We start from the raw sequence: 18,911 nt of genomic DNA, 5'->3' as shown, positions 1-18,911 counted from the left end.
AAAATTGGGCAGCTATATATTGTAGAGTTCGGGGAGGTTCGGAGGGTGGTTAAGACGTAACCGTGAGGTCTGGTTTGGAGGGAGGGGGCACAGAGTTGGACAAGGTAATAGTTGAACTGATAGAACTGTTGATGCGATGTTGTCAACAGTTGTCAATGTACATGCTGCCAATCGGAAACGTACTGAGAACTGTTCAAGCCTCGTTTTATTTGCACCTGTGTCCGAGAGCGAAATAAGCGGGGTTCACATACATTTGGTGTATGGATGTCACAAACCAAATGATTTGTATAATTCAAAACTGGTCAAAAGATTTTAGATTTACCAGAAGATCGTAAGACGCCACTCCTTTTTTTCGTCCTGGTCTAGAAAAAGGTCTGAAATACACAGCTTTACTATCATAAAGAAGATCCCTCCCAGTGACGGGGGCCTATACCTACTGCCAGGCACCTTTGACCTGTTCTTGACGTCACACTTCCGCTCAGGTCAAGTACCGTTGGCTTCTGGTCAAATCAACTTGAGAAGGACCGGAGTACTGGTCGAAATCTTGTTGGTAAGCATTTCACTTTGTGTTGGAAAATGACGTGTAAATCCATTAATACAGGACCCCCCTTTCTCCGTAACCTAACCCCCTCCCTAACCGGACCCCCTCTTGGCAGCACGCTCAGAGCAAACCCCATACGAGTCCCTAACACCGTGTGGAGTCTATCACGTTTGGGCTTCGTCCTGGTCCAGAAAAAGGTATTAAGTACAAGTATCAGAAGTAGGACCCCCTCCTTTTCCGCACCCTGACACCCCCTCCTTCTCTGCACCCTGACACCCCCTCCTTTACCGGACCCCCTTCAGAAGAACCCCCGCGCTGAGTCTATCAGAACTCTTCCTTGTCCCGTTTGGGCTTCATGAGGTTGACGAACTCGTCGTAGCAGAGCTGCCCGTCTCCGTCCACGTCGGCCAGCCGGATCATCTCGTCCACCTCGCCCTCGGACAGCTTCTCACCCAGGTGCGTCATCACGTGCCGCAGCTCGCCCGAGTCGATGTAGCCGTTACCGTCCTTGTCAAACACCTGCGGACAACAGGTGATAGGGGATGTCAGAACACATGCCCAGAACAAGTCACGCACGTCAGAACATTTGCCAAAAATAGGCAGCCTCCACCAGGCTCCAGAGACGGCTGGAAAGAGTAGAGATTGGCAAAAAAAATATAGATAACATGCAGGAGGAGTTAGTCTGCTATAGGGGTACAGTTTTTCGGAGTGGCAAACTGTACCCCGATAGCGGACAAACTCTTCCTTCATGTTATCCGTTTATTGGGAGCATGGTGAAGGCTAAAAACAGGTTAGGATAGACCGAGAACAGGACATATGCCAAACACATGGGGATAACAGGTAACAGTGTGTCAGAAAACATGCCGAAAACAGGTACAATTTGTAAGAACACCTTCCGAAGACAGGAAATATGTTGGGGACAACAGGAAACAGCATACAACCTGTTGACAACAAGTAAATATATGTGGATGTTTTGCTCGACAGACGAGACCCGAAAGCGATCACAAGACACAGATGGGCACGGTGTATGTAATTCTAGATCTATACAATCTGAATCATATTTTGACATTCAAAATATATAGAGTACAATTCGATCGACTATTTCTCCTGTGTGAACGATGACATCAATGTGAATCATCATACAGGGCAGCACACTACCAAGTAGCGGAGAAATGCGAACACTATAAACTCCTTTTGAGTCTGAACGTCTCAGCGGTGTGCTTTGAATGAGAAACTTCGGAGGTTTCAAGGTTATGCAATGTTACTAATGGCCGCTGACTTCAAACAGATCAAGTTCCTGTAAGCCCCGCGTTCCATCACGGAATGTCAGAGCTCACTGTCGGTATCGAGCCGGTACAGCCCAGCGCTGAAACGACCCACTCAATGGTGGACTTAGCTAGATGTGGCTGAACGCTGCTTATGGAATACAATTTTCCGTACTTGTATTCATAGCTGTATGGTTGCTCTGTATATGATTATACATCGTCATCTAAGGGTATGAGATAGGTAGCCCCAAAGCCTTGTTTACCATGTAAACCCCTGCCACTCCAATAGGCAATTTGGAAGAAAGGCTAAGGCTGATGGGACGCTTGGGGATGAATGAAAGTGATTGATTGGTTGATCAATCGATAGATTATTTGACTGATTGATTGATTGATTGATTGATTGTAGTGAGTCCCTACTTTCCATCACGTAATATCAGCAGGGCGTACTGTTGGTGCATTGCCTGTAGGGAACTCGCACTTAAGGGTGGTTACTGTTACATCTCAGGGAGAGAGTCTGAGACAGCCGAGTGCACTTGGATCGATGATTGGTCGGGATGACGTTTCTCATGTGGACGTCATTTGCATAATTGAAGAGGAAATGCGAAGAAGGAGTTGGCAATATTGTAGTTAGAAAACGTTTCAAAACTTAGTATGACAGTGTTTATATATTGATTGTCTATTGCTTATATTGCTTGTTTGTATTGGACTACCAAAATGCAGTCATGTTATTGCATTTGTATTGGTTTAGTTGTAATTTCTTATTATTTTGAGAGGTGATGTTTGATATTAGCTACTGCTAGAGTACATCACCACGAGTCCTGTGTATTCTCAAGTTGATTAATACATTTTATAACGTATTTGTATGAAATCGTCAGGATCTCATTATCGCAAAGTATGGAAATCAGGTGCCAGGAATCATAGTTGTAAAATAAGAAGAGTGTATAACTATGCAAACTAGGTATGGAATTAAGGAAACGTCCCTGAAAATAGCAACCCTCAACGTTGCAAAAGAAGGCTTTGTAAAAGGCTCTGGCGCTTTATTGGACAGATGACAGTGCAATGATCTTTGTTGCATATTCATGCACAGCATGGGCAAAATTAATTGGGTTAGATAACTAAAGTCAACGTGTAGAGAGTTAAACTTTATGCTTTATTCCATCTATATCTGCGGAGTCTCCTCCTCTTCTTAAAGCAAGTGTAGAGAAATTCAATGCCACCTTGAACCTTGAACTTTGGTTTGGCAAAGAGTAGTGGACAACCTCAAGCCAGCCATACACACTTACGCCGTATCTTCAAAATAGACGCTGTAGCCGCATAGTTCCCGTTTAGAACTTTATTCGAGCTTATACCGAGTAGTTTCGCCTTGTGTGGTTTCTGTTACACTCCAAGGATGATCTTTAAGACTCGCGTGCGCACTTGAATCGATGCCACGCCGCTCCGGTGGTTCATACTCTCACTCCTAATTCACGGCGTGCACTTAACGCCAGGCCTCCACTCCCCGCGTGACCCCCGCGACCCTGGTCAATATGGAACATGCCAGGCCCTTATGTAAGACCGAACGGGATCGATGGATAGTGCGGTCCGTCGGGAGGGGGGGGGGGGGGGGGAGGGAGGCTGATGTTCGTTTCTCATGACTTCCACCGTTCAACATACAAATACCATCCAAGCAGAGGTTGAGCTCTGGCTGTTTTTTGACGGATTTGTAGACCTTTTTATCGGGCTCTTTATTTCGTCATGCTTTCTTTGTGTCCCCAGGCAATACTGGATTTGCCTTAAAACACGTCAAACCCCCCTTGGAGCCCAGCCTCCGCTTGCAGAGTATCCACGGCCGTGAACAAAACGACTCTTCGGGAATACTAGTCCAAGAAAACACAGTTGCGAGGATAAATGTGACAAATATCCCCAGAGTGCAGATACACATCAGTAATACACGCAGACTATGAACTAGCACGCCAAATAATTTGCAGGCAAATGCAAGGTGATTTTCACTGACAACTCCATCTACCGACACCATACTGCCAGGGTGACACCGCTCCTGAGGAGGAATCCCTCCCATTTCTTACTCTTCTCCTGCCAGTCTTGGTCAGGTGAGACACACCGGCAGATGAGCCGAAACCAAGACTTGACTCCCTTGAGCCGTGGTAACCACATATTTGCCTCAGAAGCAGGTCACGGGCCGTAACAGCGCAAAAACTGACGCCAACCTGACGTCCAAACCAATATCGAGTCATGAAATTTTTACAAGTCGCCAATTAGGAGCGGCGTGGCAAATGGAGCCTGCGGGTCGCGTTAATAGGAGGCCATGGCGGGAAGATGTTATCGCGTACGGGCCGGGCACGCGAGGCAATCACACGGGCCATCCGGCCCCACCCGCGCGCATAGACACCCCCCCCCCCCAACACACATACATACACACACACACACACGCACACACACACCGTACACACACACACACACACACACACACACACACACAAACACACACGTTAATAGGGGGCCGTGGCGGGAAGATGTTATCGTGTACGGGCCGGGAAATCACACGGGCCATCAGGCCCTGCCCGCGTGGACGGCATAACGCTAGGCCTGATGTACGCCTGCGGTTTGTTCACGCGTGTCTTTTCGCTCGTTTTGTAAGTCTTCCAATGTTTTTTTTTCTTGACTGATGTGACGTAACGTTCGTCTGAACAATCCATACAGGAACGTGCAGTCGTTCACTCCGCAGTTCTGGTTTGGAATCGACTGTCTTCAGAACCAAGACGAAATATCAAAGCCGGACGGTTCGCTGCAGTATCATGAAAAGTTGCTAGGGGATGCAAAATTGTAAGTCACGTTGAGGTCTCATCAAGACCTAACCACACACCAAATATCAAGAAAATCCACTCATACAGCGGAACGTGTATGTGTATAGTCAAGTGACTCACGTGCAAACCCTTGATCTGTATATATGTCTTCATTCATTGCATCATATCAGCGTCCATTTTCATACCGGTTGGACGCGCAGTTAGAGGTTTTCTGTGGACGAGCCACGTTCGGGATCAATATCACTTCATCAAAAACAGCCGCTGGACACCCGCGCGCGGGATAATGGAACCTTGAGTAATCAAAGTTCACAGGTCAATGCCAGAGCCTTGACCCCGAGCCCCCGGACTGTCAGACACTTGACTTAATAAGGCTTTTTCTGCAGCAAAACACGATAGAATATCTCTAGTCCGTTCCTGATACATATCTGAGTCTCTGTCATGAACTGAATAAGGTACTTGACGTGCTAGAATACTTGATGAGGATAACACTCAATATATATTTATGGCCTCCGTCGGTCAGTATTGACCATGGTAAAATCCTAATTCACAACAGCCCTACAGCCTCGACTATACGAGAATGGCAGTCTCTGCCACAAAAATCACATCTGTAAGCTGACTCAGTTATGTTGCAAAGCTCTTTTCTGCGGATCCGCTTTTCTTCTGCACTGTGCATCAGTCTGGCTTCTCCTGATTTGAGCTGTCTGGACAGTGTGCATCTCCACCTGGAACGGTCACTTGCAAGGTCCTCCCAGTGCTCCGCATCAATATCTAGAGCCTTAAATTAATACTCAATAATCTCCTTAAAAAGATTGTTTTTTTATTCAAAGGTTTGGTTTGTTCCGTTTTCCTCTCCCAGAACATGTATATCTTCGGCTGTGAGTAGATTCACTAAACTTAAGGATACGACTATAGAATGAAAGAGCTATATATCGCAGCATAACTGAACAAACATGAGCACAACGGAGATAAAATGGCGATGGAAATATCTGAAGATGCATTGAAAAATCTCAGGATGCTTTTACAATGATCTAGGAATGTTTTGAGAAGAGTCTCGAAGTGATGTAGAAGAATCTCAGGGATTTTGTAAAGTAGTACAATTGCAACAAGCATGAACATTTCATCATGAGAAGCAACCTTTACTTTGAAATACATGAACAAAAAACACTTATTCCCCAGATGAGACGCAAATCGTGAATCCGGTAAAAGAAAAACATGATTGTTCTTGACGGATCAAAGGCGCCGCGGCAGCCAGCAATGCGTAAGGAAGTCATGACATCCTCCTCTCGTGATTGTTCTGACAGAGAGTTGCCGATCTCAGTCCACGGTCGGACGGGCAATCGCGTAATTGAACGCAGAAAAGCCACTTAGAATGTTGGTTGGCTCCATAATTTAATTTTCCCGTCCGCCCGACTAGAGTATGGATCGGGGCACTCTCCGGTATTAGCCCGTCGCGGGCAGAGCGGGGTGGACAGATGGTGTTGTGTAACGTTTACTATGCCATGTATCAAGAGTAATGCACTATTAAAACTTTCGGTTTAGGGACTGGGAAACATGCTGTTAATGAAGTATGGCGGACAGGATTGATGGGGGTAGTAGAGCAGGCAAGGACAGGAGGAACCTAGCTGGAGTTTTTTGGGGACATTTGGTTTTCTAGCTAAGGAAGTTGTTTTTATGAATGCAATTTAGGCTGGGGGATTCTGTCAACTTTACTATATCCAAGCTGTTTGAGTTTGTCCTAAAGTGGTGTGAAGATCACACTTTTGATTTTGTTGTGATCATTCTGTTGCTTTTCAAGGGTGCAACAGCTCAAAACGGGAAGGACTTCAATGTAATAAGGTTTAGCTTGCCTCATGATCACCAGACCATGCTGCGGGGTCATGGATAGGACAATCCAGCATATTTAGGACGAAAAATTGGCATTGAGAGTGAGTCATAGGGAAGGGTTACGTTTCATCTCTCAATTGTAACCCGATGGTGGCCAAACACCCTGAGGAAATATTCTCCCTATATCCGGCGTAGTAAGTCTGGTAGAGGCTAAGGTTTAGCATGTGTGTTTTTCGTTCCCACGCTTTTACACTGATAAACACGATGAAGTCCCAGCCCCGTGCGTGGTCTGTGTCACAGTGAGAAGGTGAGAGTCAGTGATACTGGCCGTCCCTGTAAACAAGCTCGGCTCAGCGTTACAGAACCCTGCTCAGGGCTGCAGCCTTGATCCCCGCGTGCCGACACGTTATTCTATCCCCGATCTCCATAGTCCTGGGGTAGACGTCGTGGCATTGGTGGGAAACCTAGTCTCTATCGGCTTGGAAACCTAGCTATAGCTAGTGCACTTCAGTACAAACTCACATATATAGGTAGATAACAATTATCAGCTGGTCGGATAGCCCTGGCAGTGCGCATCATTCACAGCAGAACCAGTAAATAAGCAACTTTCTGCATGATGCCGGCTCTGGTCAGGGCAACTATGTGAAGGCAACATGAACTGCATTCTGCACACAGGCAAGCCTTTTGCAACACGACTTAAATGTGTACAAAGCTACATCTGAACGGAGATAGCTAAAACAAAACTTCCTCCTAGCGTTGTTAATGGTCCAAAACCCGCAGACGAATGTCTGGCGACTGTTACCAGAGAAAACGTCGTGACCGTTTTTCCACCCCAGCGCTGACTGGACCTGGCAGGAACACGGTAATGACCTTGTTTCCCGCCAACTTCACAAGGGAGAACATCCCTCTTCTGATTTGTCTGACCTTGTGGGGAGATAGAGGTCCTGGCTCAAGTTCAAGACCGTCCGAGGATGATTACACTCCGAACGGAAGAGTGAAGACGCCTTAGGCATTCTGTATTGGGCAATTTGCAAGGCAAACTGGAGGGTCAACTTGTCTTAGGATTGCTGTAAGGAATTACTACAAGGGCAAAAAGTGAACATGTGTCTTAGGATTGCTGTAAGGGTGTCTTAGGACTGCTGTAAGGAATTACTACAAGGACAAAAAGTGAACCTATGTCTTAGGATTGCTGTAAGGAATTACTACAAGGACAAAAAGTGAACATGTGTCTTAGGATTGCTGTAAGGAATTACTACAAGGACAAAAAGTGAACATGTGTCTTAGGATTGCTGTAAGGAATTACTACAAGGACAAAAAGTGAACATGTGTCTTAGGATTGCTGTAAGGAATTACTACAAGGGCAAAAAGTGAACTTAAGATGCTACAGGGCAGCAGGGGAGACAGGCGGCATTTTGGAACTGCTGTGACGAACTACTGCAAGCCATGGCGGACTCTAAGTGGCTGAAGAGTGCCTGTATGAATAGAATTTTTCACGGTGATAGGAAGTTTCAAATTTCACCCTTAGGACAGTTTGGTACTTCTGAAACTGTAACTTACTCTTACAGAATCACTTTATCTCTATAATTACTTCACGATGGTATAAAATGTCATGGTGACAATATTGTTGACTCTTTTAAGTCTTTGCTTCCAATTGCAACATACTCCATGATTGCCGTTGGGAATTATGTTTCTTGCATTCCAAACACGGTTAACTGTGTCTAAAATGGTAGATGGATATTGTGTTACCTATTTCCGATACTTTGGACTTCGGGAATATGGTGACCTTCGACCCCACATGGCCGACTGGTGTAGGGTTACCTCTTTTAAAATACGGCGGTCGTAAACCACGATGGGTCACATGAGGACAGACAAAAACAGTCTCAGTTCATCCGGGCGGCAATACGAGCCAGGAAATATCTCATCGGGGCGATAAACTATTCTGATGGAAACAATTTAGATTTTATCGCTTGACGCAACATCCTGAAAGCTTGAGGACATAATCATGAATACTTCATGGCTTATCCAAGTTATTGTGGAAACAGCTGAAGAGCGGCTCAATGGGTATTTATTCCGGTATCCGCTGGGTTGCTAGGCAACAGTAAAGGAGGTATGTCATGAACATTCTTTGAAGTTATCGTCCAAACTTTGTTCTTGCCGCCCGGAGGGCTGCACGGAACTGCAGCTAGCGCGAAACTGCGTTGTTGTACGCTGGAAAGGTTCGTTGTTACAGAGATTGAAGAATGTTTTAAACCCTTACCAAATATGATAAATCAGTGTACACAATGCTCTTTTTTTTTAAACAAAGTTTAGTTTAACCACCTGATGACTGAACTGGGAACATCCTATTCTAAAGCTCCCCCCTTCTGGTGCGTTTGGTACCGTCCAGAAGCCAGTGCCACCCTACCCGCAACCTCCAGGTCTTTATTCACCTCATGAATTATGCAACGTCACATCAGCGGAAGAGTCGTCATGATCATAACTTTTTACGGCGCCCTTTTACTTTAGTACGAAACGCAAAGACGACGCGGACATATCACCCGGCGTTTACGTGATGGAGGATCTCATCTCTTCCCAGAGAGAGCCTTGATCTCAAACGTTACGGCATAACGACTCTGATCTGTCCGCGTAAACTGTCAGATCAGCAGGCCCGTAAACCCGCGGGCGCGTCGCCGCTTGTGAACACATGCGGTAAAACGCTCGGAGCGGTTTGTAGACTTTCAGAGGATGCCATTGATGGGGCGTGATCCCCCAGCAGATTCAGGGAGGGACGACAGTAACATTTGCCGAGCCTTGATCCCAAACGTTACGGCATCCGCGTAAACTATGACATCAGCAGGCCCGTAAAACTACAGGCGCGTCGCCGCTTCTGTACACATGTTGTTTTAAAGTGCGGTAAAACGCTCCAAGCGGTTTGTAGACTTTCAGAGGACACCGTTGCGGGATGTAATCTCGCATCTCGGATGTGACAGTAACATTTGCCGAGCCTTGATCCCAAACGTTACGGCGTAACGACTCTTGTCTATCCGCGTAAATTATGACATCAGCAGGCCCGTTAAACTACAGGCGCGTCGCTGTTTCTGTACACACGTTGTTTTAAAGCTCGGTAAAACGCTCCAATCGGTTTGTAGACTCTCAGAGGAAAAATCAATCAATCAATCAATCAATCAAATGAAAAATCAATCTACTAATGAACAAATCAACATCAATATTACTTTATATCAATATTGCATTAATATTAACAGCGTTCATCTTCCGGAAAACAAACTAGGGCCTCGTATTGATAAGGTGCAACACCAACAGATCGAGCTCATAATGGGAGAAAATTATTCTTTGGTTTGTCGGTCTGTCTGTCTTTCTGTCTCTCTGTCTTCTTTCTGTCTGTCTGTCTGTCTGTCTGTCTGTCTTCCTGCCTGCCTGTCTGTCTGTCTTTCTTTGTGTCTGTCTGTCTGTGTGTCTTTCTGTCTGTCTTTCTGTCTTTCTGTCTGTCTGTCTTTCTGACGTCTGTCTGCCTGTCTGTCTTTCTGACGTCTGTGTGCCTGTCTGTCTGTCTTTCTGTGTTTCTGTCTGTCTTTCTGACGTCTGTCTGTCTTTCTGACGTCTGTCTGCCATTCCCAGTATCCGCGATGCATTGGCACCACACATCCTTGGTGCTGCTACCTTTCTCTATGGAAATGGAACGGTTGCAAAGCTTTATGGGTGAGGGGGTGAAGTCTGCCGTCTCTGATTGCCTCGCTGGAACGGTTCTTATGGAACAGTTCTCTCTGTGGAACTGGAAGGGCCGTGAAGCTTTGTAGGTTCCGTGGGAGTCGAACGATGCTCTCTGACGCGAAAACGAGCCTCAACAAATCCATCTAATCACCTTGTAGACTACTAACATTTTCATTGACTCTCACGTCAAAAAGTCAAATTCCTACGTCCCCTTGCGGCGGGTGGTAAACCATGCCACTGCATCCAATTCCGTTCCCACAGTTTGATTGGTCCGTTGTGGGAACCCTTAGTTCCAGTAAGGGATTACTAGGCTAAACGAGGCGCGTCGGTGAAGGTTAGACATTCCAGGTGGTAAGATACGCAAAGTAACAGTTACTCAAGCAACTGGGTAGATTTTGGAAACGGTCAGACGTTTCAGGTAGCATTCAGTACCTTTCGTCAGTGACTTGACGAGATTCATGCCTGTTTCATCGGGTTTTAGGCAAAAACTAGGAATTTATATGCAAAACAAATTGAATTGAAATTTAATTGGAAATAAATTGAAGACAAGTTTATAAGTTAAACAATTTCCCACTACCTTTCGTCAGTGATTCGACGAGATTTCTGGTCCATCGGGTTTGAAGCAAAAACTATGAGTTGATATGTAGACAAATTGAAGACAAATTAAAGTTTTCCTTAAGAAAAACGATGTTCCCACCTTTTGTCCACCACATTCATACTTCACATGTCCATCTTTACCTGCCTGTATTCCTGATTCCGTCCTATTTCCACACACAGCGATATTTCAGCGCGCAGCCGACGCCACGCCTCTGCTTATCCCCGCAGATTTACCGCCTCCATAAAACCTGCCTCCGCTGCGTGTCGCTCGCGCAGTTAACACGGAACCACTCAAAGTTCAAAGTCAATCCGTGTGTTTTACCACTCTCTGCGCCGGCTGCGGCAGGGGCAAGTCAAACTCTGGTGGTCGGCACCTGGGCGGGTTTTCTGGCTGGTCTATCTCGGCTGTACGAAGTACAGAATAGTGGCGACAAACTGGGATTAAAACAACGGTGGAGGTGGCGGCAGCGACGCAGGACCACACGCTACGAAGGAACACATTTTTTTTTACTTCGCTTTTGGACAGACAAGGTCGACGTGGCACTGCATTCAAGTTCTTTGTAACTTATTTCAACAGTGCCACGTACAGAGAACAATAACCAATTTTACACCTGGGTGGAGTGAGGAAAGTCGTGTAAAGTGCCTTTCCCAAGGGCACAACATTGATGGCGTCAGGGGATTCGAACCCGGGACCGTTGGGTTCTGGGTCGAACACCAAACCTTTACCCCGCACGACCCCACTTACAACACCGCTGGCCGACCGATACGGCACCGAGGTGTATATCTAAGTCTCTCAAGCCTGACTAGCGAAACTGTTCTATCCGGTAAAGAAATGCAGACGAGCCGGGCTCGTTACAAAACGAAAACATCCCAATCCCGTTAATATTGCAGCCCTCTGCCTCTGTGAAGCCACTGTGCAAGTACTGACGCTTTTTGCAGTATATAAAGGTTCATTGTAAGGGGGCATCCCCCCGTTGCTTTCATCAACTACGATGAAAAGTGAGCCACGGATTAACGTACACACTTCTCATCTTAAGTTATGGGTTGCAGCTTGCAAGTCAGTGAAGTCACAACGGCCGGAATGCAATCGCTAAACCTACTGATCCGTAGCAACAACAAAATCATTTAAACTCATCGGGGGAGTCCGGGACCACAGATATGAAACATCCCCAATATTCTAGTGATCTTTTCCGGATTTCACTTCACCACAACTACACGAGCACGGCGGGTACAGTACCGGTATTGCGTCATGTTTTGGGTTATACTTATACAGTCAGTGGTAGAGGGATGAAAAAGCGAATAGTTTCTAGAGTACGCAGGTTTCGGCACTGCTTTTTAACCTTTATAGCAGGTTCCGCGGAAAGCGTTTTTATACTGTCGTGATTATATCTAATCTTCACCGCAGGGTTTGGAGTAAGTCGGGGAAAGTTACGGGATGTGCGGGTTTCGGCAGTGCTTTCCTATAGCCTTTGTAGTAGGTTCTGCTGTAAGCGTTTTTACATCGAGGTGATCATATTTTGTCCTCCAGATAGCTGACGTGGTCGGGCGGCTTCCTTTTGTCGCTATGGCCGGTCAGTGCCGTGCATAGACAGCGTATCGGCACACGGCGGCAATAAAAGCAAATTTGTAATCAGCAGAAATATGGGAGCCCTTCGGCATCTCAATAAGCCAGTGTTACTGTAAATGCATTTATGTTCGCGTGGTTTTCATTTCGCGCTAAGGGGAAAATGGAGTGGTCGCGGTGGTTTTAAGTTTGCGGCAGCGCTATAGTCACATACTGCTACAGTATTGGACAAAAATGGTCGCCGTGATTTAAAGATCGCCGTGAAACGGTCGCCGCGAAAACCGCTAACATAAAACCACCGCGAACATTTCTGCATTTACAGATCCGTGGCCCGATGAGGCTGTGCGTGCCTGTGGAGGGGTTTACGAGACAGTCGAGCCGCTGATTTATGCCACAGATGAACCCATTCTTTGAACAACGGGACAGACGGAAGACAAACGGGCCTGGCACGCTCGCTGGTGTGACGTCGGGCACACATATAACACGTCTAACAAGACATGTCCGGCCGTTAGGTTGTTGTCACTGCATGGTGGTGTAACGAATCCAATATTTCAAACTGCAGTATTTTGTTTTAACGGTGGCAGTTGGTTACAGGGCAGCTGCATGTGGCACTCCACCAGCGCACGGACGGTTCTAACAAACATGTTGGCAGCTATATTTGTCCCCGGCCCTGGTCAGCGTTTTGCCTGTAGGGTCGCGCGCGGAACATTGTTATGAGTGGCACCGGGCCAGCCTTACAGGCACATCCGCGGGGGACATCTCGCAATCAGGCTGCAGCAAAATAATGTTAACTCGCTGGATAAATATTGTTCTTCCGATATTGTTACAGGCGGCAATGGGTGAGGAGATGGTCAGTGCTAACATGCCGATATCTTAAGGGACTTTAACTGGAGATACAGGACTAAGTCACAGCTATGTGAAGTTATGAGTTCAGATGGAAAGGGAAACAACTCGAATCTGTCCTATTGCAATGGTGTGGTAGTATTTTACGTTATAAAACAATTTTAGCGTTGCAATTGGATACATATAGCACGCGTTAGAGGTACAGTGCTTTTCTACCGTAACTACATAAAGATCCATACTAGAATTGGCTTGAAGAGCAGCCCATGCTACGCCGTGCAGGGGTAGAAAAATTGAACAGCACAGAACTAGACACGTTTTCCCGCCTTTCGCTTGCGTTTCTACAGTAGGACGACGGCAGGACGGTTGTAGGTTGTCCTGTGCTGTTCCATAAGGCATAAACCCCGTCTCTTCGTTCATAACCTTTCTTTTTTCAGTCGTACCAACGAAACGACCTGCACTAGAAGCTGCCACGGAAGTTAAGCACATACCACGTCGTGCGCTTGGAACAAAATTGAAACAACGTTTCACCCGTTTTCTCTATTCACTAGGACAGTACAAAGGTTGTAGAACGGTGGTAGGACGATAAAGGGTCGTCTTGTTTACATATGATTTCACATATGTACCCGGAAAGCTACCTTGAGGATCGAGACATACAAGGCACTAAAATAAACACCAACACATACCAGGTTTTACCAGGTTCAACTGGGACAAAAATGTAACAACGTTTGTGGGCTCCCCTTTTCCTCATCTCGATTAAGATGACAACAGGTCGACAATAGGACGACAGTTGATCGTTCTATTTTTGCACCAACTCTGAAGACGGATTTCTGCGTACATACCTTTTTTTCAGGCCTGCTCTAAAAATTGACATAAATGCTATGGGACAAAAATGGAACGACGTTTGCCCTCCCCTTCCGTTCCTACATGCTACGGTAGTAGGACGATTATAGCTCGACAACAGGACGGCTCTAGCTCCCGTAAATACCCGGAAAGCGTCCCTGTGGATTTCTACATATTACATACCTTTATCTTGACCTACTCTAAAATATGACATGATGGGACAAAAATGGAACGACTTTTTCCCTCCCTTTTCCTGTATGCTGTGGCACTGTGTCAATACCAGGACAGAAGTAGAACGACAACAGGACAGCTGTAGGGCCCGTACGTACCCGGAAGGCTACTCTAAGCATCTCTGGGTACATACTTTTTTCTAGGGCTGCTCTAAAAATTGACATGTATACTATGTTTGCCCTACCGTAGGGACAAAAATGGAATAATGCTTGCCCTCTCTTTCTCTGCATATCATAGTAGGACAATTCTAGCTCGCTAACAGGACGGCTGCAGCGCCCGTAGGTACCCGGAACGCGACCCTAGGCCTGTAGATCTCTACATAGATGCACATGCCTTTTCCAAACCTACTCTACAAATAACTATGCCCTGTCGTAGGGACAGAAATGGAACGACTTTTACCCTCTCTATTTCTGCATGCTACGATACCGTGTTAATAGAAGGACGATTCTAGCTCGCTAACAGGACGGCATGTAGCGCCCGTACGTACCCGGAAGGCGACCCTGAGCATCTCTGCGTGGTCTGTCTCCAGCAGCTTGTGCGCCATGACGGACATGAACTCGTTGAAGTCGATGGTTCCCGACTGGTCCAGGTCTACCTCGTTGACCATGTCCTGCACCTCCTGCTCGGTGGGGTTCTGCCCCATGGCCCGCATGATGTAGCCCAGGTCCCCGGTGTCGATCATGCCCGTGCCCTTGTCGAACTCGCTGAACGCCTGCTTCAGCTCGGCTATCTCCTCCTGGGAGAGCTCCTTCTCCCACGCCGCGGGGCCCGTCGCCTTGCCGCTCGCCATGTTGGCCCTGCGGGAAACCTGACACGCGGCAGTGTCCCTGGTGGAGCCCGCGGGGGAACCTGAGACGGACGCGGGTAAGCCGATATCTGTCCCGGCGCTGGCGGGTCAAGTCTGCGGGCGGGGAGCTGGGTAGGCCCGAGGACCGGTTCCGTACGGCACGGCACGCGCTCTCTCGGGATGAACGTTACGTCGAACCGCAAGGATGATCACACGGAGGCTGCGACTTCCTTTCAGAACGTCTTCACGGCGACGGCGTGTTCTTAAAGACACGTGAGATCGAGTGTCTTCAGAAGTGTGTTCAGCTGTTCCGATCCTCCACGCGGACGCTGTAGTACAGTACTGCCTGAAATAGAGCTGGAGTAGTGCCGTGTGCTCCTCCTCACTGACTAACAGCGCGTGCTCCTCGCACGATCAATCCGCGCGTGGCTATTTACCCGCACTGGTGACGAACCACCCGCCTCCCGGCACGCCTGACGAGCCCGCCGCGCGCAAATTAAACGCGCAGCGCGGTGGGCGTGCCGGGAGGCGGGCCGAGCGCTCCGAGTTAATCTCCGGTAGCAAATCCAATCGGAGCGCCGCGCGCCAATCGCCCGTAGCCTCCACCAGGCCCTCCCACGGGCGTGTGGATAGCAGAATTTGGCAGAAAAAGGAATAATTAGCCAGTAGAGTCAGTCCACGGTGAAGATCACATTTCGCCCACGGAGCCTGCAAATGAAACCCTTGCAAATATTCTCCCTATAGCCGGCGTAGTAAGTCTGGTAGAGACTAAATCGCCGGGACGGTTTATCGGATCGCGCGGAGGAAGAAACGTATTCATTTATTGGTTCGGCTGTTCAGCACGGTTTGTAGGAGAGAGAACCGTGTTCATACAAACTTTTTATACATTCGCATGATCGCACAAGTTTGGGGGTTCTCAGAGGATCGCATCCTTACAATCAAATCAACATGGCCTTAAAGGGGATACATGGAGGAAAGTTACGTGACAAGCAAAGTGAATAGATGAAAATTGAAAGAAGAAAAAACGATTTACAGCAGCTTTCGCGCACAGCTCATAAGGAATCCATATCTTAAATTTACTGATATCATTTATTGACATGTTTGATTCAAATTTCATTCTGAATCTATTTATCTATGGCATTTTCCAAATGGCAATACCTCAAGCAAAATGCCTACCCAAGCTTTCGTAAATCTCCATCTACGTTCTTCATCACGTCAGGACAAAGTCAAAGAAAGTTTATCCCTTATCTCTGATTGATGTCGCTGTTGTTGTTCATTTCTCGCGGGCGACAAACTCCTCCCATTGATCATGCGGATAGCCTCCAAGCAGGCCCAATGGATTACAAAGACCGTATCCAACTGGAAGAAGGTGCTTGTATAGCAATCAAAACATACTTCTTCTGCCAGTTTGATACGGTCTTCGCAACCTATAGATCTGCTCGGAGATGACATGCGGAGACAAATTCACGAACTCAGCGAAACGTCAGATCACACCGAAGGGCAGCGTGTGCGTACGCACGGAGGAAAGTTTCACGTGGGAGAGGTTTTACGGCGTTCATAATCAGTTTTGACAAGCACAACTCGCGGAAAAGGGTACGCAGCTCTAGTGTGTGCAGACGTCTATAAAGTGTTGATTAGTCTTGACAATGCGAGAAAGTGCACAGCAAATGTAATGTATTTGTTGGAGAGCTGGAACTCTTGCGATCATTCATGATCAGGTTTGACAAGCGAATCACTGAAAAGGGTACATAGTTCTAGTGCATGCAGACATCTATAAAGTGTTGATTATTCTTGACAGGACACTGGGTTAAACATTCGGGAAGCAGAGGCTAGGCCAAGAGACAGGATTGCTTGGAGGATCCACCTGGAAAGCAAGGAGCCAGTTTCTGGCCTGTGCACGTAGGCAGGTAGGCAGTCTTGACAAGCCGGTAAAGTGCACAGCAAAGGCAATGTATTTGCTGTAGAGCCGGAACTCTTGAAATCATTCGTGATCAGGTTTGACAAGCGAATCACGGAAAGGGCTACGGAGTGTTAGTATGTGAAGGGAACGGCAAAGTGCTGCTTGTTCTTGACAATACTGTAAGGCCCACAGCAAAGACATTGGTCTTCATTGGGGACGTACAACTCCTGGAGTCATTCGTCATCAGTTTTGTTTTGACAAGGGAATCACTGAAAAGGGTACGTGGTTCTAGTCATGTGTAGGCAACTGTTCAGTGCTGATCATTCTTGCCTAGCCTTGAAGGTACAGCGTAGAGGCAGATGCACGTCACGACAGTATCCGTAATCAGTTTTGACAAGCAAAATCTGAAAAAGGGCACGTATTTCTAGTGGATAAAGGGCGCGTGTATTTGCAACTTGCTGTTTATTTCTGACAAGCCTGGCGGATTGAAGGTGATGATGATAGTGGGTATAGTAACGGTATTCACGTGGTTTTTATATGTGGATCAGGGGGTTAGCAATCCCGCTTCAGGGCCTTCAGGACAGCCGTTCGAATTCCGGCCCTGTCATCGTCTTCCGCTGCCTCAGAAGAAAAAGTCAAGCCTAACAAGACTAGAACCATGTACATTTTAGAATGCAGCATATCATTGAATGTTGCCCTTAATATCGTTGTATATGTTATTATAATATGTGTTGTTTGTACTTGTAAATAGCCCCCGGGCGTGTATTTAAAATAAACTTTGCACATTGCTATCGATAACCCGAAGCCTGATCTCTCTCTCCCTCGCAGCAAAGTTATCTCCAATGCTGGCCACCGTAGCCTGCCTTTCTCCTCTGTCCAGCTAGTGCCTGATTTCCGGCTCCCTCCCAAGTGTACCCCAGCTCCTCTAATTCCCGAATATCTGTTTTCTTCGAGGCCCAGGACAGCCTGGCTTGCACGCTCCTGGAAGGGGTTACAGTCTTTCGGACGGGACGTTTAACCGGATACTCAATTAGACTTGGGGCACTACCATATTAGTACACTTCTCTAGTATTTTGTGTTTCTACAAAACTAACTCCGGCCCAAGTACCCACTGCAGGAATTTCTGCGAATTGATTGAAAGCAATCGGCTATCCCTGAAGAAATTATCTTCTTTAATTATTCATAAACTCATTAAAAGCATCATTGGCAATGCGCTGCCGAAACGAATCTAAATGATTGAATTGATTGATGAAGTGTAAGACCTCCATTGAAGTGTTGTATTTTCATTTTCATTTTTTCTATTCAAGATGCAGTCGTCATCGGGGCTAGTTCTTTGACATTAGCTAGTTGGGAAGCCCTAGCCACATGCCACTGTGCATAGGAGCATGATGATGATTAAGATGATGGAAACTTCCAATGAATACAGAGAACACACAGCCTTCTTGTTGAAATCTCGCCCGTACATTTGTGTTGCAGATTTATTTATTTATTTTGATTTACCACATTTTGTGGAAGGATTGACATAACAGGTGAACTATCACCTTTTCAAGATGTCATCCCAGACCGGACTGTAAGATTTGGACCATCGCACACCGGGGCATGCCCCTACTCTTTTTCGAAAGGTGTGGTGGGTTCTTTAACGTGCGCGGGGTGTGGCTCTCCCCAAACACGGGACCTCCATTTAACGTCCTATCCGAGGGACGTCCCTAACCCTAGATGAGCTAGGTACTCATTTACACCTGAGTGAAGTGAGGAAAGTCGTGTTAAGTGCCTTTACCAAGGGCACAACGTCGGGGTGCAAGTTCGGACATGTCTCTGGGCACACCCCGGGATTAGATCCCGGGTCCCATTGTTTGACAGCCGCGCGCTCTACACTTGCGCCACACGACGCCACGAGAGATGTCTTTCATCATAACCATAAACCGCAGATTTATCGCCAGGGCATGTCCGGTCGGTGATATTGCACATTGGAATCAGCCCGTGGACCTCCGGGGAAGTGGCCCTGCTTGT

At 47.0% G+C, this 18,911-nt stretch overlaps 1 protein-coding gene across 1 annotated transcript; it reads right to left on the bottom strand.

Annotated features, from left to right (window-relative positions):
• Positions 1-819: 819 nt before the first annotated feature.
• LOC136434340 (calmodulin-like) lies at positions 820-15,464 on the bottom strand. Its single transcript, XM_066427116.1, has 2 exons — positions 14,702-15,464; positions 820-1,060 (listed from the first exon to the last, which is right to left on the bottom strand). Exons 1-2 carry the CDS (start codon positions 15,002-15,004, stop codon positions 866-868), a joined length of 498 nt encoding a protein of 165 aa, XP_066283213.1. The 5' UTR covers positions 15,005-15,464; the 3' UTR covers positions 820-865.
• Between the last annotated feature and the right edge of the window lie 3,447 nt (positions 15,465-18,911).

This window comes from Branchiostoma lanceolatum, chromosome 5 (genome assembly GCF_035083965.1).
Source record: "Branchiostoma lanceolatum isolate klBraLanc5 chromosome 5, klBraLanc5.hap2, whole genome shotgun sequence".
NCBI classification, from domain to species: Eukaryota; Metazoa; Chordata; class Leptocardii; order Amphioxiformes; family Branchiostomatidae; genus Branchiostoma; species Branchiostoma lanceolatum.
The sequence above is the reverse complement of the archived record's forward strand: the minus strand, read 5'-3'. Positions and strand labels throughout refer to the sequence as shown.